A 25724-nucleotide genomic window follows, 5' to 3' on the forward strand; every position below is an offset into this window, starting at 1 on the left:
GTATTTATGACTTTGACACTATGAGGCTGAGCTTGAAACAGAATTGTGTGCAAATGATAAACAATTGCTAAAATGATGAACATGCAATTGCTAAAATGAATTGCTTGAAATTTGAATTTTATTAAATTTGAAACAGAAGAACAAATGAAAGAAGGAAGTGGGCTAAAGGATATTTTAGATGGAACAATGGGAAAATGTGATTGAAAGAAGTGAAATTTATACTATATTCTTGTTTTAAAGAGAATTATTATAAAACAATGAACCATTGGTATATATCACCAGACAAATTGTCTAGAATGTATAAAAGGCACTTCAAATTTATGTTGGAAATGTAAACAACAAGAAGGGACATTTGATCATGCTTGGTGGATGTGTAAAAAAGCTAAAAAAATATATACAGTACATAAACATAAAATACATATACTGATTCAGAGAATTTTAAAGATTAATAAACAACTGAGAACAGATATTTTTCTTTTCAAATCAATGGACAAACAGTTGGGAAAAAAGTCATGGACCTTTATTTTTGTATATGATAACTGCATCAAGATTATTGTATGCACAAAGTTTGAAAGATTCAGCATTACCGATAATGGAGGAATGGTTGGTGAAGATGTTGGAACTTGTTGAGATGGCTAAATTGACTTCTTTGATCAGAGAAAAGATGGTGTATATTTGTTTATTGTTGATTGGAAACCCCTTATGGACTTTTTGTGTAAAACAGAAAAAAATGAGCTTATTATTTATGGTTTTGATTATTAGGTAGGATAGATTATAGAAGGGAGAGAGTTATGTATCATCTGGTATGATTATGGAGAAGAGAAGCTACTCAATTGTTCCTTTAGTGTCATGTCTGGATCGATATTAATATGAACATCTTGTGGGCACTTACCTGGATGGGACTGGATTGTACCTTGGGATCTGCATGTCAACTAGACCTCTGGGTTTTCCTCTTTTTGGGGAGGGGGGGCTCTTATGGAGCCGAGGATGGACTGTGTTTGCCCATGGGTGCTCTGGCCATATTTGCTGCATTGATTGGTAACTGATGGACCCAGAGGGTTTCAGAGGGAGCTGGAGGTTGTTCCTGCCAGTCTGTTGTATGGTCCATCCTCCATTGATGTTATCCCATTCTATATCTCTTCTCCTTGCAAATTAAGCAATGCCATGACTGTGAGGGTCTGAATGGTGGAAAATGGACTTCAGCTGAATCCTGGCTGAAGACTAAGTGACTTTGGGTTTTGGAGCATACCGATTATAGGACTGTGCCATCTTTGGTGGTGGATGGAGTTGCACTCCCCAAACAGACTCGGTGTGCAATCTGCGGATTCTTCTAGACTCACAACTCTTGCTCAAAGAGCTGGTGGAAGTCATAGCTAGGAGGATCTTTCTACAACTTTGTGTTGTTTTATTTATTGTATTTTGTCGAGTACATATTAGTGTCAATTGCACTCGTTTTTGGATCAAGAGACTCTGCTCATAGTCATTCATGACCTGGTCATCTCCTAGTTGTCTACTGTGGTGCAGTGTACATGAGGCTTCCCTTTCAATAGTATCCAAAAGCTTCAGCTGGTACATGCAGTGGGGCAGGCAGGAATGTGTACTTCCAAAACAAAACATGTCACACCCCTGCTCTACGAGCTGCATTGGCTGCCAGTTTTCTACTTTTTCCAATTCAAGGTGCTGGTTTTAAACTTTAAAGCCCTTCATGGCATGACACCGGGCTATCTGAAGGACCACCTGTCCCCAATTATAACAGCTTGTCCCATTAGTTCTGGCAGAGAAAGAATATTGTGGGTATCTGCGAGGGATTTAAATTTGGGCCTTCTCTGCTGTGGGACCCACCTTATGGAACATTCTGTCCCCCCAGCCCCAAAAATCAGGTCAATCCATCTTTGTTAAAGTTCTGCAAGTCCTTGAAGATCTGATTATGTCATCAGGTATGGATGTTCCAGAGATCCAAACACATTCTAAGATGGTTCCATTATTGCATTTGATATAGTCACTCTTTATGCTTTGTTGTATTATTACTAATTTTTTAATTTTTGATCGTTTTATATACTTGTTGTTTTATGTGATTGTTGTATGCCCCCCAGAGTCACTCCTAGTAAGATGGGCAGCTTTATAATTGATTAATTTAATAAAATAAATAAATAATATCACATTTTCTGTACAATAAAGAAATTCAGAATATAAAAAGTGCTATGCAGATTATCAACGATTAGTTGCAAGATGGAAATAAGGTAAATCTTTTTCCATTTTATAAGGTTCTGTAAACTGATTAAAATCAAGACTGCAGAACTGTATGTCAAAACTGAGGTGATGATTCCTCTCTCTTAGAAGATCAAGTACTCTAATGTACTATTCTAGAAATTCTATTACTTCATCACGAGTTTTCAGGCTCATCAGTAAGACAAATATTTGCATACTATGTCCTGAACTCAGTGTAAAATAAATATGTGAAATAGTTGGTGAGTGATGGCAAACTGTCATTGGGGTAATTCCCCTCTTACTCAACTTTACATTGGCCTGAATCCATGGAAATGCTAAGGCTCCTAAGCTGCATGGAGATCTGCTAATAAAATCGGACATCAATGTAGAATAAGAGCCTTGGTACTACAGTGGTTTAAAGCACCCTGTTATTAACACAGCTGCCTGCGATTTACTGCTGGTTCGAATCTCTCCAAGGCTCAAGGTTGACTCAGCCTTCCATCCTTTCTAAGGTAGGTTAAATGAGGACCCAGTTTGTGGGGGCAATAAGCTGACTTTGTATAAATATACAAAAGTATGAAGGCTATTGCTTAACGCACTGTAAGCCGCCCTGAGTCTCCGGAGAAGGGCGGCATATAAATCAAATTAAAAAAACAAAAATTATTCAATGTTGCATGGCATGAGCATGCATGAATTATTAACGAGTACTTTAAATAAAATTTCTCCCACACAAAGAATGCAATTTGCATAATACAGTTTGTATAATACTAAATAAATTCAGTCTTAGAAGAAATATATGTGATTTGGTATTTACAAATTTTAAAGTAAGAATCTATTTATTTAGAGTACAGAAAGGATTTATTTCACATAACTATAGTTTATTGCAGTATCAAATTACCATTGAACCCAGGATCTAGATTATTTAATGAATCTGTGTGTCAATATATTAGCATATTAAGAAATTGCTAGCTGTTTTCTTCCATGCTAAAAGTATCTTCCACACAACAGAAGAGCTTCTTAACCAGCCTTTTCCTGCTCTTGCCTTTGATGCCCAAATAGCTATGCACTGTAAATTTGAATACGGTAGCACAGTAATATTCAGTTAAGTCCAAATATAGCTGCCAGAAGGTAAAATTAGCATCCTGACTTTGCCTTCATTATCTTCATGAGCCAACAAGCATAACTTGATTGGCAACCAGAAAAAACGTTTAAATATCACTGAATTAAAAAAAAAAATACTTTACAAAATTACAATAGTATAAATAGAGTGGGAAGAGGAAAACTACTAGTGACTAATATCTAGTTTGCTGCAGTCTCATGCAAATAAAATGTTAATGAAAACCAATATAATAACTGGAATTTTGATATTATAAAAAAATTAAAAACTTTTAACAGAAATTACAATGATTACTGATTGCATTTCAATAATATTTCATATTTAAAATAATATTCCTGACAAGAAATACAGTAGATAAATTGTGTTGATCAAAATATACAATAATATGTGCATTACATATGTTTATTAAATACATATAAAATAAATCTAATAACATATATACGATTTTAGCACTTGAAAAAATGCCATCAGTTTTACATTGTGAGCAGTATTACAGACAATGAAAAAGTTGATTTTGTTTTAATTTTTATCAATAAAGAGATCATTATTTGTACAATTGGCTCTAAAACATATCAAGTGAAGAGGAATAGTAGTGTTCTGAAAATGCTTTTTCAAGATTTTATGCAAGAGTTCAGCTTCACTCATAACAATAATCCTTTACTTTGCTTTTTTTAAAAAACACCTTCATGCAGGTCAAATTTTTATGGAAGTCCCTACTGATATTTACGGTAATTTCATTTTTCTCACTTAATGTTTTAGTGCAAATTTTAAAACAGTATTTCTATATTTGCAAGGGCATCCTTAGACAGACCACATAAAGTCTCTTATGTCTTTATTGTATGTCACACTAATGCAAACAAACAAAAAATATATATTTACTTGTTTTATGGATTATTTTTCTGATGTTCCATATCAACAATTATTGTGTTCCATTAATTCTTCCATTCAACTTTCTTGTTAACTTTGAATGAAGTAGGGTATAAATAAAAAAAATAGGAATATTTGAGTGAAGCCATAAGTATTATTGAAAATTTAATGTGTATATCTGTGCTTTCAGGGGTGTAAGAATATACACTGATTAATAATGTACTTATTGCAAAAGAATAAAAGAATTTAACATACCAGTAACTGAAGTACAACTTTATGTGGTAGAAAAAGACAAACCCATGTGGCGCACCATATACTCAGAGTAAATAAAAAAGAAACATTTATTTACAATATAGTATTTTGTGTGTGTATATAATAAACAAAACTTGTAATATATCAACATTTTATTTTACATTATTGTGCTCATTAATTTATCAATTGTATGTCATTAGACAAACAAGGTTGCAGTATGGTTATCATAATTTTATAATTTCTGATTTTGATTTTGTAATCTTGTCAGTAGATATTTGCTACAATAAGGACCACACGTAAGCACACACAAACTTTAATTAAAATTTTCATGCTTTGTGAATAATTAATAAACTATAATTGAGAATCCTATTTATTGTGCTATATGTGTCATGAACATTAATGCCTGAAATCCTGTTGGTGTGTATAATTCTACTACAGTATTCAGTTTAGTTACACTGCGGTAATCTTATTTTGGGTTCTTGCAGCAAATAGTTAGGATTGGATATTGAATCTACTGTGATAGCACCATTGCCAGAAAATAATTAAAATAGTAATTATAAAAGGAATGAAAAGACAATGAAGTTATCATAATTTGTGGATTTATCTGCTCTGTGGAATTTCACCTGATCTGTTTTTATACTATAAAATCAATTCAAGTGTTTGAGGATAATTCATTGGTACTCATCATTCTGTATTTTGCCAGAATATCCTCTAGTGTAAATACAACAGTAAAATAAATTGTTAAGACTATGTACTATATTAGTAAACTCCTTTTAATTCTTTGGAATACAAGGAGGAGTTACTTCAACAAATATTTCTATTTGTTGAAGTTAATATATGATTATGGTGTCTGGGTAAATGAAAAGATAGCTCTTTTCATAGCAAGTAAATCATAAAATCTTGAGGGGTTGATTGTAGCTTATCATATTCACTGATTGAAAAACACCACTTGCATAAAAATGTCTTTCAGTTCATATATTGTATTTTGCCTGTTAGGAAATCTTTACAATAGCCTAAAATATAACCTATAAGAGGTAGGCCTATTGTTTAAAAATTCACAGTTTCCAAAATTGCTGAAGGGAAATATATACAAATATTGGTAAATTTCATATTTTAAGAAGCAGCAAATTTAATGCAGAATTCATGAGCAGCCACAACGATCTACTACCATAGCTGGTATTTTCCCATATATTATTTGTTCTTTTCCATTGAAATACAACATATTTATTGGGGACATCTTAGTAGGTGTGCAGCAAGGGCCTGCTGAACCTCTTGGATTTGCTTGATGTACCAGATGAGTATGTGGATATTTTTGTAAAAACACAAATTCACATTCTCCAGAGCAGTAGTTTGCTTTATATCTTTTGGGTGCGATAATCCAGTCCCATCCAAAGGCTTCAAAATCCACTGTCAATGGGTAACGACAACATCGAGATTCTGTTGAGTGTTCGTCACAGTCAAGCCCAAAATCTCTACGTGATCTTTTTGGGGTATCTGTAATCTTGACCTCTAAAAAAGGATTCTATAAATAAAAGGAAATGAATAGTATGTTGGGAAAAGATAAATTACTCAACATTTCATATAAGATACATTTTTTCCTACGTATTCTCTGGCATTTGAATACTGTCATCTTTGAATGTTCAATTTTGACTACAAAATAATGATCCCTTGCAACTGATTCTAATACTGTTTCTATAAACCTTATTTTTATAGATAATTTAAAATTTTGAACTGCAACTAACATCCACTGAATGGTATCTAGGAACTGTACAATACTTGTAGCCTAGAGTTTCTTGAGCAGCAGCACCCTCTAGTACATGGTAATCAATTTTAGAAAACCAAATGCATTTTCAAGCTGTTCAAAGAATGAAAAGAATAACCATTGTCTTAACAGAAGAACAAGATTTTTCTTTGTTTTTACAATTTCCCATGTTTTCCAACCTGTTCTAAAAGACCTCTCATTTCTCTGAAATAGAATAAATGGGGAACTGTATGGAAAAACATCCAGTCTATTGATGTATGCAGGGCCGGATTTAGATGAAAAGAGGCCCTAGGCTATTCCACTTATGAGGCCCTTTCACCTATAGTGAAAGTGTAGTTTTAATTTTGCTAACAATTTGAATGTAGGCCCCTCTTGATTTTGAGGCCCTAGGCTGAAGCCTAGTTAGCCTATAGGAAAATCCGGCCCTGGATGTATGAACATAGTTTAAATATTCCCCTAGCAATTGTCAAGTTTTAAGCAGGGGAGCATTTAGTTACAACTATTTTCTTCTTGTCAATCATATACAAGAGAATAAAAAGAATAGCAAAAAGGGAAAATAGATTAAGTATCGATTACTTAATTTTAAAATCTGTATTTTTCTGTATTGTTCCAAATATCCGTAAAGTTTCCCAAATTTATTACAGAGAGACAATGTACAGTATGTTTATATACTTTACATCATGGATTTATTCCTCAAATAACAGCAGTTCAGAACAAATAGCAGTTCTAAATTAGATTTGTACTTTTTTTTCTTTGCATCCTTAAAGTATTTGTCTCAATCTTATCAATATATATATTTGGCTGTAAAAGGAATGGTACAGATTATCTAGTTACAAACCAGTTATCAGTTATATATACTTTCTTTAATGGAAGTATATAATTCTATGTCTCTATGTACTTACTATTTACTATTTACAAATATACACAAATACATTTACTATTAAACTTGTTTCATGTTTTCTAAAACTACTTAGAAGCTCAATTACTCCACATTTAAATATTTATAAAAATCCTGAACACATTAAAACCATAGCAGTTTTTCCAACAGAATTGATTTATTGCTAGCTGGCTATAATTATTTTAAAATAACTCTATTTAATCATGTTTACTATATTTAATTTAATAAAGAGGCATAATAGTTCATTTAAATAGAAAAATTAAATAGCAACTGTTAGAAATGGAAAATGGAATTATGCTTATTGAAATATAATGTAATGGGTTTACAACTTTTGGTAGTTATTTAGTCACTGCTGTTATAACTATTGCAGAATGACTAGAATAGTATTACAAAATAAACTGATGAGCAGATGAGCACTCCACTGAACTTCTCCTTTCATTAAGTAAGTGATATATTTTCTTTACCAATGTTATATCAGATGAGATGTTAGATCTTTGAACATTACTTTTCTATAACTCAATGAAATGACTTCAGGGTGTGCATTCTATTCAATGCTATACAATAGTAGAAAGGATAGGCAGTGTTTTTTTCTGTCAATTCCTTTCATAGTGGCAGTATCATAGTAATCCAGTGAGTTAGTGCAATAGTAAATTAGAATGGCAAAATACAATTTTATAAAACATTAGACAATAAATCCCAGGAAGTTTAGGTAAAGTAAAGGTAAAGGTTCCCCTCGCACATATGTGCTAGTTGTTCCCAGCTCTAGGGGGCGGTGCTCATCTCCATTTCAAAGCCGAAGAGCCAGCACTGTCTGAAGACATCTCTATGGTCATGTGGCCAGCATGACTCAATGCCAAAGGCGCACGGAACGCTGTTACCTTCCCACCAAAGGTGGTTCCTATTTTTCTACTTGCATTTTTATGTGCTTTTGAACTGCTAGGTTGGCAGAAGCTGGGACAAGTAACGGGAGCTCACCCTGTTATGTGGCACTAGGGATTCGAACCACTGAACTGCCGACCTTTCGATCAACAATTTCAGCGTCTTAGCCACTGAGCCACTGCATTCCTTTTAGGAAGTTTAATGGCAAGTAAATATACTTATAATCACCACCTTTAAAAAGTTTTGAGGGTTTTTTTGCTCATTACTGATACTAAGTGACAAAAATGCTGAGGACTTTAAAGAAGAACTTACCAAACCTTCTTCTCCTGGTCCTGGGTAGGTCACTGCAATATCTCTTCCCTTTTCATTCAAAGCTTTGATTTCAATACCCAAGTTGGATTCAGGTTGTTTAAGCCAATTTTGCAAAACAGTCTTCACATCAATGCTCTGCCAAATACCAGTGCCTGGGTTCATGTCAAGTTTCAAGGATCGAATTGCAGTTGAAGTTGTACCATCTTTCATAGGTCTGATGAGTCTCAGGATCTGCACAAATATTGTTGTAGGCCTCTGGACTTGTCTTAAGTAAATCCACAACTGGGCTTTAACTACTCTGTTATACTGTATTTTAGAACTAAATTTAAAGAAGCAACATTTGGGTTTTCCTTCCACAGGTATAGGAAAATCAGCTATAAGTAAATGAATAAGAAAAAAAAACTTGCTTGCAAATGAAAAATATTTTTTAAAAGTATTATATGCATATATATATATATATATATATATATATATATATATATATATATATATATATATATACACACACACACATACATACATACATACATACATACATACATACATACATACATACACAGTATTTGTATATATAGTGATTCCTTTTTTTACTGAAGTTGATCACACTGAATAAAAAGGAACAGTGAAAAAAATGCATATTGTTTACCACTGCAGAAGGAGGGAACCTGTGCCTTCAAATACACAAATTCAATTCCCTGCATCTCCAACTTCTACATCTCTCATCATGAACCAAGTCGGATTGGATTTCTAAGAATTATTGATTCTCAATGTCTGAGTGTACTCCATCCTTTCTAAGAATTATTGATTCTCAATATCTGAGTGTACTCCATCCTTTCTAAGAATTATTGATTCTCAATATCTGAGTGTACTCCATCCTTGCTACAGGAATTCTATTGGACTTTGGCATGCATGCGAGAATTTCTTTATTTAGTAAGAATAAAAATTAAATTACTGAAGTTTCTAGTTGACAGTACTCATAACGTACAATAATTATTTTAGAAATGGCCCTATGGAAACACATACAGGTAGTCTTCAACTTACAATAATTCATTTAGTGAGTGTGCAAAGTTACAATGGCACTGAAAAAAGTGACTTATCACCATTTTTCACACTAATGACCATTGCAGCATCCCCAAGGTCACATGATCAAAATTCAGATGCTTGAAATTGGTTCATATTTATGACGGTTGCAGTGTTCTGGGATCATGGGATCAGCTTTTGCAACTTTCTGACAAACAAAGTCAATGAGAAAGCCATACTCATTTAACAACCATGTCATTAACTTAACAACTGCAATTATTCACTTAACCACTGTTGTAAGAAAGTTCGTAAAATGAGGCAAAACTCCCTTAACAAATGTTTCTTTCAGCAACGTAAATGTTGGCCTCATTGTGGTCATAACTTGAGGACTACCTCTAGTAGAAAAATACAGAACTTTGCAATACTAAAATTAAAATATTCTAATTTTATTAAGTCTGATTTTTAAAAAAGCTCTGTGGGACAAATTCATTAAATTTTAAGAAAACTAATGGAAATATTTAATCCAAAGGCTGCAGAGTAAATTAAAATGTTCATGATACTAGCATCTGCATAGATTTTTTAAATTTATCTTTCAGCCTGGCATTTCATGTTTGCAGTGTGCAGTCTTCTTGTGAAAAGTTACTTAAGAAGAAAACAGATTGTAAATACTCCCTGGAATTCTTTGGGAGTTTATTACTTAAAGTAACTGACCAGCTGTACAAGTCACTCTTTGAAAAACCTTCAATCAAAAAAAGATATTGAACGCACTGTATTATATTTTCAGACTGATAAAAGTTGAGCACCTGAGATCTTAACTGAATATTTATTAACCGTAAATGTTTAATATAAACAAGATTTCAAAGAAGTTATAAGAGAATTCAGATTTTGCTTGTGCAGTAATAACACTGATAAGTTATTATTTTAGGTACAATAACTTATTTTATTTTTAATTATTTATCCATGTCTAATCTGGTTTATGAATCCTGAAATTACATTACAGTTATGAAGAAACTAATGTTAGCATGTAATGAACTGAGAAAAACAAGTTACCTAAGGATACATATACGTGCCTACAAGATGTCTTTTTATATGTGCCTTGGTGTGATATGGATTATATTAATAGAATCACATCACATCTGTATACACAAAACCATACCTGGAAGGCATGTATATGTGCTTGTAACCAAGTTACTATTCTCAATAGTAGCAAGAGTGCTAAAGTTGCACTTATTCTTTGTCTCTTTTTATACATGACTCTATTTCCTGATTGAGATGAGATTTGGGACTGATCTAGAGACAAGAGCACATCAAATTGCTCAGCAGAGCTTTGTGCCTGAATGCCTTGCTGTGGTGTAACAGCGGTGTTTAAATCCATTTTATAATCCTGGAAGCAAGATCCACTGAATTATATTCTTGAAGATAAAACTCCACAACATATACACATTAAATATAATGAAAATGAAATGAAATGAATGAAATTCATTTTCATCATAAATGAAAATTCAAATAAATAGAAAAAAGTTTTTCCCCCAGATGTTTCTCCAGTCAACAAAGATGAATAATTTTTGAAATGATTTGCAGACATTTTGTAACAAAAGCAATTTAATTCCTTCTTAATACTTACGACTATTCTTAAATATATTTAGATTATTGCATTTAGATGAAATAGATGCTATTCTTAGTATTATATCAAATGAAATCTCAGTATAGTATATCACTGCTGTCTGCTGGTAGCAAATCTGTGTCCTGTGGGCCAAAGTTTTCATTTTACAATATTTCATCATTGCCTTAAGTGTTATTCTGAAGACAGCTGCCATGTCCAACTTTAGCTAATGAAGAACATAAGATACTATAATATAAATTCAGCAAAGATACTTGATAGGAGCTGTGGCAGATGCTTAGCACTAATGCGATAACGAAGAAATGCTCATTCAATAAATAACTTCATTTCTTCTTAACATAACTAATGTTTATTCATAAACATTAAATATAGCACTGTTGAAAATTAAAAAATGAGTTTCATTATGTGGCTGTTAAAACTATATAGTTTGTGTTCATTGATGTCTGTTGACAAGCCCATGAGTTAGAAAAAGAAGTATATAACAGTTGAGCTCAAGTTGTTGTGAACTTTTTCTAAACCACTTAATTGATTTTCCAATCATTTCAGTGATTCAAAGGGAAAGGCTTCATTAGGACAATTTATCTGAAAGTGGATTCCAATGTTTTGAATATAATTACAACTGGAACAAGGATTCAGGATGAAAACCTTATGGATTTTTATCTTGGTAAAAAGGTAAAAGGTACCTCGCACATATGTGCTAATCGTTCCTGACTCTAGGGGGCAGTGCTCATCTCTGTTTCAAAGCTGAAGAGCCAGCGCTGTCCGAAGATGTCTCTGTGGTCATGTGGCCGGCATGACTAAACAGCGAAGGCGCATGGAGCGCTGTTACTTTCCCACCAAAGGTGGTCCCTATTTTTCTACTTGCATTTTTTACATGCTTTCGAACTGCTAGGTTGGCAGAAGCTGGGACAAGTAATGAGAGCTCACCCTGTTACGTGGCACTAGGGACTCGAACCACTGAACTGCCAACCTTTTGATCGACAAACTCAGCTTGGTAGTGAATCATAGTCCCCCTGAGGTGAAATTGAATTGGTTCTCCGGATGTATGATGTCATAGTATTTGGTATGTTATTCCTGACTAGTTGATATCATGTAAATACAAAATAAATTATAATAATTAAAAAAAAACATATACTAAAAGAACAAATCTGCAAAGATAAACAAAAGTTTTAATGGTGTAAACAAACTGTGTGGTAAGTCAGTTTGGTGTAGTGGCTAAAACACCACACTAGAAACTGGGAGCCCGTAAGTTATATTCTCACCTAGGTAAAAAGCCAGTTAGGTAACTTTGGGCCAGTCACTCTCTCCCAGCCCTAAAAAATTCCCAAAACATATTTCCTAAAAACTAGTCCAGGGACTAGTCTAGTTGCCAGGAGTCAAAAACTAAATCAAAAGCACCAAAAATAAAAATAAAAACCAATAGAATTGAAAAATGATTTTTACATAAATATTTTTAAAATTCTAATTTCCATATCTCTGTAATAAAAATAACATATGATACATGAGATTGGAGTGATGATATTTGTTTTAGAGTGTCATTTATGTGAATGTATTTTGTTTTCCACTTTTCAGAAAAACGTTTTTAAAACCAGGCTCTTCAGAATGTGTCTTTTCTATGTAGTTCTTTTCATATCTACAGCAAACAGATGTTTATTGTAGAATAATTTTTATAAGAAAATATCTTTCTACTTTTAAAAATAGTGTCTCTTTAGTGCGTGCTTTAGAAAGCAGTTTGTTTGAAAAGTCTGAAATGTGGCTTCTCAGCATAAAGACAAAAGTGTTTGTTAATAAAGGAAATATTAACAAAAGTTACTTACAGTCTGTAGGCATTGTAATAATAGTTTCTGTTGTAGCGTGATAATCGTCATCTTCTAAAGAGTCATCACTATTGTCATCTCTCTGGATATCATACTGATCAATCAGTTCTTGTAGTGGAGGAGCTTTAGGTAAAAGTTGCCTTATAATATCCCGGCTAATGTTAGGTGCTTGTTCTAGACGTAGTTTACTGAGGATTTGAATTTTTATAGCTTCTATTCTTGAAGATTTTGTATTCTGCCTCCATGTACATGCGTTGCATAGTCCACCTTTTTCTGTATCCTCATTTGCCTGATTACTTTCATTAAGTTCCACCGGTATGATTAACATGAAAAGATAAATACACAGATACATTTTTAGTTAGTGTATAATCACACTTTCAAAACAGGTCTTTTTCCTTCTTTTTTCTTTCTCCTTTTCCTTCTCCTTTTCTTTCCTTTGGTTATTTTTTTTAAAAAAATCTTCCAGTACTCTGTGAATCACTGAAGGCAAATGCAATCTGAGACACCTCAACACTCTGGTGAATCTTGTATGTTCCAGAGAGCTTTTTATATTCCAACCTTCATTAGACTTGTGTCGTCAAAACTAATGATTGGCTGTTAAACCAATAATGAATCTAGCTGTCAGATGTTAAAGCTGTATCTGCCATAAGTTGGTTGGCTGCATTTTGTTTCTGCCAAATATGAACTGGTTTGCTTATTATTCCATAGAGAGTATCTGCTCACATGCTGAAAAAATATTTCCAAAGAGCACCGTGAGCAGTATCAAAAGATAATATTACCATTCTTAAATTTGAATCAGCTGTTTATTTTATAATGGATCTGTTCCCGTATCAAAAAAAGTCAACTTATGAATAAAAAGAATCTTACATTTTAAAGATTTTATCATAAAGATTTACCCCAAATATTATATTACAGTATTGGAAAAATGAGATTCATTTGATTCCAAGGGATTTAGAGCTTCATGCATCACAGCAATTATTAAGAATATTTTTATTCATTTAATTACATTTAAGAAGAGCATACAAATACTCAAAATGAAGTGTCCCTCATTTTTAATTTGGTTCTTGCTACCTGAATCAACATAGTCATGTTGTTTTCTTAAAAAGAGTACAAAGTGGTTTGCCTCCCCCCCCCCAAAGGATTTCCTAGTGGTCTCCAACCTATACTAAATGAGCCTGATCATTCTTAGCTTATTTGAGATCTCCCAAAATTGGCTTGGTGCTCTCATGTCCTACGGTCATATAATTATTCAGTGCAGATGGAAACAGATGGAATTTCATTCTCTTTGTGAATGTTAATATTCTTATCAATGGTGGCTCTAAATTTTGGGGAGCCTAACCAAGACACTGTCAGAGGGAACCCAGTGTTATTCTCTAGGCTCTTGTTCTTTTTAATTTTTTTAACCATCAGATAATTTATTATGTAGAGAATCGCATTTAAGGACTTCCCATTTCCGGGGATTCTCCTAAAGTTCATTCTTAGTGGCACTGCACTCCAAAGTTTGGACTAATGTGTAATTTGGGGATCCTCCTGGACTCTCAACAAAGGCTTAGCTCTTAATCAGTGAACAAGTTGCACTTATGGCTAGGATAGCCTTTGTACAGATTCATTTGATGTACCAATTTTGTCATTTGAATCAGGAAGCCCTTCAAGCTGATAGAAGGTGCAGGAGAATGAATAGCTATAAGCATACCCCATTTTATTCAAGTAATGCCTCAGTTTCATAATCTGCACTGACTAACAATTGGCATCTAGAAACAATTCATGGTGGATCAGCCAGTATGATCCAGACTCAGGACCTAGATACCCATGAGATTGCCTTTCTCTGCCCATCTTGTAAGATTTGGCAGGGTCAGAATGTTCCAGGCACCATTCTTAAAGCAGTATAATTTTAATTGGCTTTTTCAGTAATAGCCCCTGCCCTTTGGAAGAACATTCTCCCTTATGTCCATGTCATCCTGAATGCATTATCTTTTAATGCCAGCTCTTGACACCAGCCCTGATCCAGAAACTAAATTTAATACACAAAAGAGACACCTGTGCCAGAAAATTTAGGAAGCCAACACATGGCCACAGGATTGGAAATGCTCAGTGTTCATTCCACTCAGAAAAAGGTTACTCTAAAGATTGCTCCAATTATTGCACAATTGCTTTCATCCCTCACATCAGCAAAATTAAAATTATATAACAACGTCTAGTACTAACTGTCGAAAGGGAATTACAGATGTCCAAGCCAGCTTCCAAAGGGGTCATAGCACCTGCAACCATATTGCAAATCTGCACTTGATCATGGAAAAATCTTGTGAATATTAAAAGATCATTCACCTGTGCTTCATCAACTACAAGAAAGCCTTCAATTCAGTAGTGGGATTCTACTGATTCGGACCAGTTCGGCTGAACCGGTAGTTCCCACTTCCTGCCGAGAGCGAACCGGTTCTCTGTTACTGTGAAAGTGGGCCCGCCCACCCGCTCCCGGGTTAAACTGACCTTTATTTTTGCTTCTGAAGCCCAGCTGATCAGGGGCAGCAGATTGAATTGGCCCTGTTTTCCTTGCTCCTTTCCTTGTTTGCAACGTGGAAGTTCAATTTTATGGAAACTGCGCACGTGCATGCTCAGCGAACCAGTTGTTCAACTGGTAGGATCCCACCCCTGCTTTAATTGTGTTGATCATGAGAAGCTACCAGCACATCTGGTCAAGTTAATGGAATTACTGTTCACAAATCAGGAAGCCATGAACACCATATGGAGAGACCAATTGGTTTAAGATGGAGAAAAGAGTGAGACAAGAGCAAAGTCGGACATGACTGAATGGATAACATCATCAACAACAACACCCTTTTCACTGAGGCAAGCCTTGACTATAGTGGATTTATACAATATTGCAGGATCCAACCTGGGTCGGCCATTGGGATCAGAGGTTTAGTCTTCCGAGCTTTTGGACTCATGCTAGAGCCCATCCTCAGTGAACTGCTCTCTAGCAGAATATCTCTCACGCATTCTGCTAGAGAGAAATGCAGGATAGACTTCAGCACAAGTCTGAAAGTTCAGAAGACTAAACCTCTGCTTCCAGTGACTGGCTCAGATTGGATCCTGCAACATTATCCTGGGACATGTATATTTGCCTTATACTAGATTGTTGATGCTAAATTTCATGTGAGCATACTTTAAAATATTTAGACTTATGGATAGCTTTAAAGACACTAGTTATGTCTTGTTACATACAGACATCAATAATACATTTTGCTATTTAACTGTCTTAAGATGCATCTGCTGATTTAATCATCAATATATTGCTATGGGGAGAGGAAGCTGCTGTAGGTAGCCTATTTGTATTTGGTAATAGAACTTGGCAAGGTATTTTCCAATTCATTTTTGTTTCTCTTAAGTGATATTAAGAAATTCCTTTTGTACATTATGTTGTGAAGGATCAAGAGAGGACCCAATAACTTACAAAGACACTATTCAGGGTTAAAACAGAACATCCTTTATTTACAGATTTTTTCTTTGCAGGTATCTGGAACAACCAAGGGAGGAGCAGCATGGAATGACCTTAAGTACCCCGAAGGCGGAGTTTCAGGTAAGGAGTGTCCAGGGAAAGGGGAGGGGGCCAGATGTGTATGGGTTAACCCTTGATATGCCAGGCTGGGGGAAGTGTGTGAAGCAGGTATGGCACTTACATGTGACAAATCCCCCTCTAAATGTCTAACCTGCGAGAGTATTGCTTGCTGTTGTTGGGGGCTGTCATTGTGTATGCCTAGCTTGAACGTGAGATAAGTGTGTTGCTTAGATGGTAATGGTTTGGTGAGTATGTCAGCTGTCTGTTCTTTGGTGTCACAGTGTATGGTACTGATGAATCCTACCTTGGAGAGTTGCCTTACGTGTTTATGTTTAATGTCAATATGTCTAGACCTCTGTCCTACTGCATCTGCCATGGATATTTCGATGGTGGCCTTGTTGTCTTCATAGATGGTTATTGGATATGCGGGTTCGGTCCAGATCCTGGAGAGAAGGTCGTCGAACCACGTTAGGTTATTGGCTGCTTTGGAAAGGCATTTGTATTCAGCTTCGGTGGTTGACGTTGCCACCAAGGTCTGCTTACCTGTGTACCAATATACAGGGCTGTCGTTTAGGAAAAATACGTATCCGGATGTACTTTTTCTACTTTTTGCATCTCTGGCCCAGTCGGCATCTGCATAACAGGTGAGTGTTGGTTGTTTTGTCGTATCCGGTTCTAGTTGCAGGTAGGCTTCCGAGCTGTGCTTTAGGTATCTGAGTACCCTCTTGATTGCTTCCCAGTGATAGGCGGTGGGATTACTCATGTGTCTGGATAACAAATTCACTGGTAGGGCGATGTCCGGTCGGGTCCAGTTAGCGATGTACAGGAGAGATCCAATGGTAGATCTGTACAATGTGTTGTCCTTGAACTCTGGGGCCTCACTGTACATGTTCTTCAGGAAAACTACTTGCATGGGAGTGTCGCTTGGTTTGGTTTGGCCATGTTGCATTTGTGAAGTAGTTCTGTGATTTTCTCCTTTTGCGATAGGCGAAATCCCTTGGGTGTTTTGTCGATCTGCATGCCCAGATATTTACTTTCTTTTACTAGTGACTTCAAGGAGAACAGTTCACCCAGTTTGTTTGCAAAGATGTCACAATCCTTCTTGTGCTTGCCAATGTAGAGAATGTCATCCACGCAGATGAGTACGTACTCTGGGGAGTCATTGCTTTTCCTGGTGAAAAAGCAATTGTCTGCGGGCATTGCTTTGAACCCTATGGATTCGAGTACCTTAACCAGGCACTCGTACCAGCGTTTTCCGGATTGTTTTAGTCCATATAAGCTTTTGTTGAGCACCCATGTGTCCCCTTTGCGTATGTCTCTGCTGGGAGGGGCCTTAACGTAGATCTCTTTGTCCAGCTTGGCGTGCAGGTAAGCGGTCTGCACATCGAATTGGTACACATCCAGGCCTAAGATGGATGCAATGACTAATGCACTCTTAACGCTTTCAGCCCTCACAGTCGGGGAGTAAGTCTCGGTGTAGTCTTCAGGATATCTTTGGGCAAACCCCTGGGCTACGAGTCTCGCTTTGTATAAGGCCTTGCCACCTTCTAATGTTTTGATTTTGAATATCCACCTGGTTCCTATGGGATTTTTGTCCTCTGGCACCCTAGCAGGTGTGAATACGTTCAGTTCCTTGAGACTGCCCCTCTCTTTCTCCATGGCTGCTTCCCATTTGGATCTCTCTTCCTGGGGGAGTCTGATCACCTCATCATAAGAGTTAAGTGTGATGGGGCTGGAATGTAAGTGCATCACGTAGTCCTCGAATCTTTTGGGCATTTGATTCCTGGTAGTCCTGACTGGCCTTTTGGGAGAGGACTCGGTGTCATGCAGATGTCTTGCTTCCTTTTGTGTGAGCGAGTCTACCTTTAACTTGGGGTGGCCTTCCTTCCACTTGTTGATCTCGACTTTCTGGCGTTTGGGTTTGACCCCTTCCTCGTGCGTGTTGTCGTGTGAGTTCGGGTTGTCCTGGCCTTGAGTGTCATGAGGTATCTCCTGTCTGTGAAATATTTTGTTCAGGTGTATTTTGGACCCGTTAGTCTGTTCATGGAATGTGGCGGTCCTGGATATAATGAATCGGTTGTTGTTATCTATGAATCTAAAACCTTTGGTCCCCGGCTCGTAACCCATAAATCTTAACCTTTTTGACACCTTGTCCCCCTTGCGGCACAGCTGTTTGGGGATGTGCACGTCGGCGGTGACTTGGGCTTCTTACCGTACATCAACTCGTAAGGAGTTTTATTGATCACGCTGGACCATAGCCTATTGAGTGTATAGTTGGAGTACACTAGGGCTTCGGACCAGAAGTGTTGGCTAAGCCTGGCGTCTTCCAGGGCGCACCTCACCATGGTTTGTAGTGTGGAGTTCCTTCGTTCTACGATGCCATTTTGGAAGGCCGAGAACGAAGAGGAAGTAAAGTGTAGGATGCCCTTTGACCTTAACCAGTGTGAGAAGTCTCTGGACAGGAATTCTGACCCCCTATCGATCATTATTTGCTTTATTCTGGTGTATTTTGAACTTCTACTCTCTTGTAGAACTCCCTGAACTTTTGGTATGTTTCACTTTTGTGTTTTAAGGTGTAGACAAAGCCATAACGGCTGTAGTCGTCTACTATGGTGAGAAAAAAACCTTTTACCGTATTTTATAGATGGTCTCAGGGGCTCCACTAGGTCCATGTGTACTAAGTCGAATGCGTGATCGGTGGTGCGTGTTGCTCTCTTGGGCTTAGGCGTGACTTTGAGTTTTGAACACTTACACACTGAGCAGTCGAGGTAAGTTTCACAGTTTTTTATTTTAATGCCTTCGGTACAGTCAGTCATCTTTTGTATGACCGGGAAGCTGGCATGTCCTAGTCTGCGGTGTAATAGGTGAGCGCAGTCATCGTGAATGGCCTGCCCGTGGTGACCTTTTCTACGTTGCGTGTTTTGGCGTTTCCCCTGCCTCTGTTCTCACGCTGGTGTTAACGCTGTGAGTGTCTGCACCTTCCACGTGTAAGTAAGGTGACCCCTTTCTGACTATGACCTTTCCTATGTTCTCATAGGAAAAATAACATTTTCTAAAATAAATGTATGATTTATTATTATTCAGGAAAATGGGCATAACAATCTAATTTCTTTATTAAGCAAATTTTAGATGAAGCAAAATATTCACAGATCAAATCCCTCCTCTGGGAAACAATATACAAAGGTTAAAACACACCTCCTTATGAAAAGTGAGTCGAGTAGGCAATCTGGTCCTTCCATGGTTGCAGCTTCAGTTACCATGAATCCTAGCCACTTATAGTATAACAAGTAGGAAGGGATTGTGGGAATCATAGTCCAAAGGGTCTAAAAATTATTATGTTGACAAGCCCTTTGATGGAAAACCTACATTGTATGGCTAGAAAAACTTTTATCTTAAACAAAACCACTTTTCTTGAGTGATGGGTAAAGATAACGGACAAGTTATAAAGGCATATTCAGGGACCTCTTCTATATAGTTCCTATTGCTGGAAACATCATGATAATACAAGGAAACCATTTGAAGAGGGATTCCTAAAAGGAGTTTTTGTTTTTAATTTGCTGACGTATTTATGCCAAACTAGGGCAAGATATTTAAACTGGGCAAATAGATTCCAGATTTCACTAGTCGACCTTTGCTAGCAATTGCCAGTATTCTTTTAATGCAGTAGTGATTATTTTTCTTTTGTTCTACTTTATTGTCATATTTGCATATGAAAACTTATAAAAGATCTATATTATGGAGAGGACTGCATCAAAATTTTATCCTGAAAAACATGGTATAGAAAGCAGGTTGGAACCTAATTGACCATTTGTTGTTTCTCCAGTATAATTATCTTCATCCAGTTTATTACTAGCTAATTGAAGGAGGAGATATCATAAGCCCCAAGTTGAGAAATATGTTGATGCTTTGTACTGAGATTAAATGCAACAAGAAATGAACCCCAAGTTGCCAGTGCAAACAAGCTATTCTACTACTTGTTTCCTTGTGCTTTGGATTATTGTAAATTGTTAGCATTATCCTCAGTTTTACTTGTTCCCACAATTTTAATATATAGGACTTTTTCATATAAAGCATTGTTATGACAATTTAAACCACCCTTCCTGGGGTCCTGTTTTCTCCTCCTCCTCTTCCCAGTTCAAACTTAAATAAGTTTAGTGGTCTAAATCCTAAAATAAAGAAATAGGACAAAAATTATCTCTCCCCTTTCCCCCAGCAATAACTCACATTTCCAACAAAGTGGATATTTGGAGGATCGGGTGTAATTCCTGAAAATATATAGAGAGACTGCTTGGAGGCCACAATTGCCTGGGCACGTTTTCCCATCTTTGGTGGCAGCCTTCTTCCCTAGAAGGTATAGGGGAAAAGCTACGGAATTGTCCTTTCATTTAGTTTTGTAATTCTGGAGTTGGGCTAAGGTTTTTTTCCTATCCAATTTTTAATGACGTTTTATGAACTGATATAAACTAGAAAACAGAATGTATTTCTGTTACAAACTTTGTGTTATTATACTAAAAGAAATGTTCTGTTTACTCTCCCTTATGTCCATTTTTAAAACAATACTGGGTAGATTAACCAAACAAAATCAGATTTTGAACGTAACTATTTCTGTAACTATCCAACTAAAGAAAGCATCAGGAAAAAAAAGAACCATTGTGTTTATAAAATATTATAATTATGACATAATGTAATATTTACTTTGATTTTTCTGAATTTGATAAAATAAAACCATGTAAAGCTATGTAAAGCTACTTGTAGAGATAAGCCTGTGTAGCCTTTTAGTTATCAGGACAAAGCACAGAAAAAAGTAAAAGTAATTACAGTACAGGATGCTGCTGATGGTCCCAGATTTTTTAAAACTTCTTTTGATGATTAAAATACGGTTAAGCTTGCTCCTTTTTCAATAGAATAGCAGGTTGTTGCCCTTTACTATCAGTGCAAAGGAAAGAATAATGGAATAAATTGGTGAAAAACTTACATTAATATTGCTTAAAATATCTTGGTATGACTCAGACTACTATTTAAACTGTACCTAAAGCCTTGAGCATAGAACATTTTAAAAAATATTTTTATTTTTCCAAAAATAAAATACCAATACAGAATAAAGAAAAACAACCACATATGATAAAATATACCTGGAGTTTGATTCCATTTCCTGCATTTATTGGAAGTTCCATTATATATTCTTGCCAATCTATCAGGAGTCAAACACAATCGATATGTCATCTCGTAAAAGTAATCTTTCAAACTATAATTCAAAGTAAACTTTAAACTATTAATCCACATGTTTTCCCATTGATGTAGGTTTTTCACCCATTTTACCATACAATCCTTAACATTCATCTTCCAAATTCATTCTAAGTAGCATTTTATAAACTGAATTCATTTTATTTTATAAAATGAATTGAAACGGAATTTATGGTCTGGAGATGACTAATCGTCATCTCCAGAGCATAAATTCCGTTCCAATTCAGATTTGCAAGCTGCAAAAGCAAAACTTTTACCAAGTTTAAACCTTTCAAATATTCTATAGTAATTAAACCAATCACAATTAAATCCATCACTTACTTGTTCCCTCATTTTTATCTTAGGTTCCTCTTCTTCCAATATCAATAGGTTGCAATGTGTCATCCATTTGGACTCAATTAACATCTCTTTCCTGTCTTCATGTGGTGATATCCACAATGCTATTTTAGTAGTCAGTCTTCTTTTATACTTCACTTACATACGCCCAATTGACTGCCTAATAAAATGGTTCTTAAAACCTCAGTTTAACCTTTACGTTATCATACCATAAATATGCATGTACAATTCAACTTTATCTTGGATTTACAAACAGTACAAATACAAATATTCTCCCAAATGTTTGAAAAATATAAACATTGCTTTTATTTGATATATGTGGCAATGAACTGCAGTATTCTCTGGTTTCTAAACTTCAATTTAGTTTTTATTTCCTCCTCACGCACACAGTAAAAAATCCAACTCTTTTCTTCAGTCAAGGAGTTTATACTATATTCAGATGCTTAAATTTTGTCTAATTTTGAAGACTGTCAGTATAAAAATTATTAGCAAAAATAAACAACTGAATTACATAGAGACGTAAACATATACTGACCCCTGCTGGAATATTTAAGACCCTAATATTTTGGGAGAAAAAATTATATTCTACCTAATTTTTTAAAGAAAATAGATAAATCAATGCTTGACAAAATCATTTTTTAATTAAATATTATGAGTTACCATTTTTTGAATTTCATTATTCTTATTTTGTAATATTTAAAATTTAATAATTTTGTAAATGTTTGTGTTGACATTAGCAATTAAAATAACTTGTATCTGTTTAAATTAGATTTTTTCTGTCTGCCTGTTGAAGTTTTATCTTTTTGAATTGTTCTTATTTGAATAAAGACAGTGAATAAATACAGATGTGTACAAATTGTCTCCCTTTTTTCTTTTGTTTTACCATGAAGTATACAAATAGGTAAGCAATAATGAGAAATCTCTCAACAAAGTTAATTGTGATAGAAATACTCACTTACTAAATTGCATATTAAATATATTTTGTTACTTATGTTGTTGATTTAACAGCCTTTAAGTGAGTTATAAACACAATTTAATATCTAAAACAGAAAAGATAATGTTCTTACATGATGAAATATAAGTCAAATAACTTTATGGCAGTCATTAACTAAAAATACACGGGAATTGGTATTAAATATCCAATAGAAGTATAATGGGAGTAAGCAATATTCTTATCTCACATGAATTCTCAGTGCCAAATTTATTCTAGGAATTCTCTAGTAAGTATTGTGATGAAAAGAAAGAATTAGATAAACTGAGATTCAGGATATTTTATAAGAAATAAATTTAATATTATTTTAAATCATGCTTCTTTGAAATCTGGTATTAGTTTTCTTATTTCTTTTAAATGTAAAATTATTGGCACATAATTTTTTTTATTTTATATAGGTAGACCTCATTTAACAATTGCCTTTGAAGTTACAGCGGTGATGAAAAAGTAACTTTGTGACCCATATCACCATTTATGACTTTTGCAGTGTCTTTCAGTCAGGTGTTCATCACTGTAATCAGTTAGTAGGGGTTGTCCTGTACCTGTTGTTTTCCCTTTCCTTTCCCTCTTACAAAGAGGAGATTACATAAACAAATGATCTCTTTCTAAACTGCTTTTTTCTGCCACACAGTGCTTCCTCAGTCTAAGTCTCAGCCCAAGTCATTTTGTCCCACAAGACTCAGGATTGGCTTTTAAAAGCCTGCATATTTTGCATGCATATTCTTTCAATTTAACTTTAAGAATGAATATCAAGTATGACCAACTTAGTGACCAACCTTATTCCTCTGTTTTCACTAGTTAGTTATTTAAAATGCTTATCTGTGTTCTTTACCTTTTTATCCAATAATAGTCTGTATATTATGACCAAGAATTAAACTGATTTAGGCTTTTTCAGAGCACAATGCTCCAGACTCCATTTCAGTCATAGGATTAAATACTAAAGAACTAAATATAGATTTTTATTAAGCCTATGAGAAGAGTCCTGTTATCTTTCCATTTAACAGTAGGTTAACATAACTATCACTGATGTTGTTCTGCCCCAGCTATGGGTCCCAAGAAGTGTAGCACACACACAGCTCCAAAAACTCCGTTTAATACAAACAGACTCCTTTCAAAATGCAGGCTTTAACCACAAATGTCCTTATCAACCTACTATGAATTACAGAGATTAAACAAAGTCCGACAAGGGTTGGCAATCAGCCCAGAAACCAAGTTGTAACAAAAAACTCTCAAAATGCTTTGCTTAGGGCCAAATGTTGTTTCCAGCAACATTTGCTATCTGTGTGCGAACTTAAATAGGCTAAGGGAGTGGCCAATTAACCCCAAGCCTTACTCTCGAGGAGACCTCCTCCTGAGTAGCCACTCCTGCCTTTTGGCAGCCCTGTGTGCTCGAGCATTGAGAAGAGGCTCCTCCACTTCACTCTCTTCACTTGAAGGAGCCTCTGGAGGTTCTGAAGGCCCTGGCTGAGTCTCTGCCTCTGGCACCACATCCTCTTCAGCCTCCTCACTGTCTGACTCGAGCGCTGGCTGCACAGGCTGCTGGCGCAACACCACACCAGCCTCCTCATCGTCGGGATCAGCCACAATCCGCGCAGGCTGCTGGCGAGCCACAACAGATGTATTTCCAAATACAAAGTTATACTTTCCAGTTAAGCAGGAAGGACAGAATACATGTCAAAGGGGGGGGGACTTTTGTTAATGGCATCTTCAGATTTTCAAAAAATATATTTTAGTTAATTTTTTGTCAATCAGCTAGGGAGAAACAGTGAACCTTTAAATACTCGAAGGAGTGCATTGTTTTAAGTGCCTATTTGCATAGTTATTTTTATTTCTTCATTATTTAAAAAAAATAAAAAATAAAAAGTTGAGAGATGGGTTCTACTTACCTTTACTACCGGTTTGCAACAGGGCATGCGCAGAAGCGTTTTTATGATGTCAGGTCAGTGGGCGGAGCCTCCCGCCAGTTTTACTACCGGTTCTATAGAACCAGTACGAACCGGGGGCAACCCACCACTGATCCAAATGTAAACTATGGGACGCTGCAATGGTCATAAATGTGAAAAATGGTCGTAAGTCACCTTTATTAGTGCTGTTGTAACAGTCACCAAATGAACTGTTGTAACTCAAAGACTATATTTGCTTCAAACCAAGTTGACGGAAAGGAAAAAAACGGGATACTTTTTCCAACAGAAGGGTTTGTATTTTACTTTCATATTCTGCAACTTTTTTATGTAATACCTATTTTATATTTTCTGTGAATCTTGAGAGAAGATTCACAGAAAATATAAAATAGGTATTACATAAAAAAGTTGCAGAATATGAAAGTAAAATACAAACCCTTCTGTTGGAAAAAGTATCCCGTTTTTTTCCTTTCCGTCAACTTGGTTTGAAGCAAATATAGTCTTTGAGTTACAACAGTTCATTTGGTGACTGTTACAACAGCACTAATAAAGGTGATTTATGACCATTTTTCACATTTATGACCATTGCAGCGTCCCATAGTTTACATTTGGATCAGTGGTGGGTTGCCCCCGGTTCGTACTGGTTCTATAGAACCGGTAGTAAAACTGGCGGGAGGCTCCGCCCACTGACCTGACGTCATAAAAACGCTTCTGCGCATGCCCTGTTGCAAACCGGTAGTAAAGGTAAGTAGAACCCACCCCTGATTTGGATGCTTGACAACTGGTTCAAATTTATGACGGTTGCAGTGTCCTGGAGTCATGTGATTCCCTTTTGCGACCTTCTGAAAAGGAAAGTCAATGAGGAAGAATCACCGTGTTACTAACTTAACAACTGCAATGATTCACTTAACAAATATGGCAAGAAAAGTTGTAAAATGGGGCA

At 35.6% G+C, this 25724-nt stretch overlaps 1 protein-coding gene across 1 annotated transcript; it reads right to left on the minus strand.

The window, feature by feature from the left end:
• Positions 1 to 3003: 3003 nt before the first annotated feature.
• Positions 3004 to 13273, minus strand: MSTN (myostatin). The gene is made up of 3 exons (XM_034429430.3): positions 12754 to 13273; positions 8296 to 8669; positions 3004 to 5966 (listed from the first exon to the last, which is right to left on the minus strand). The coding sequence occupies exons 1-3, from the start codon at positions 13103 to 13105 to the stop codon at positions 5586 to 5588; spliced, it is 1107 nt and encodes a 368-aa protein (XP_034285321.1). The 5' UTR covers positions 13106 to 13273; the 3' UTR covers positions 3004 to 5585.
• Positions 13274 to 25724: the final 12451 nt, after the last annotated feature.

Source organism: Pantherophis guttatus, chromosome 1 (genome assembly GCF_059756535.1).
Source record: "Pantherophis guttatus breed Tessera chromosome 1, ASM5975653v1, whole genome shotgun sequence".
In the NCBI taxonomy this organism is placed as follows: Eukaryota; Metazoa; Chordata; class Lepidosauria; order Squamata; family Colubridae; genus Pantherophis; species Pantherophis guttatus.

Coding starts and splice junctions, on each gene's coding strand:
- MSTN (XM_034429430.3), bottom strand. CDS start 13,105: ATGTATCTGTGTATTTATCTTTTCATGTTAATCATACCGGTGGAACTT. Junction 8,670..12,753: donor TATTACAATGCCTACAGACT/GTAAGTAACTTT, acceptor ATTTACTTATAG/CTGATTTTCCTATACCTGTG. Junction 5,967..8,295: donor GACCAGGAGAAGAAGGTTTG/GTAAGTTCTTCT, acceptor TTTTATTTATAG/AATCCTTTTTTAGAGGTCAA.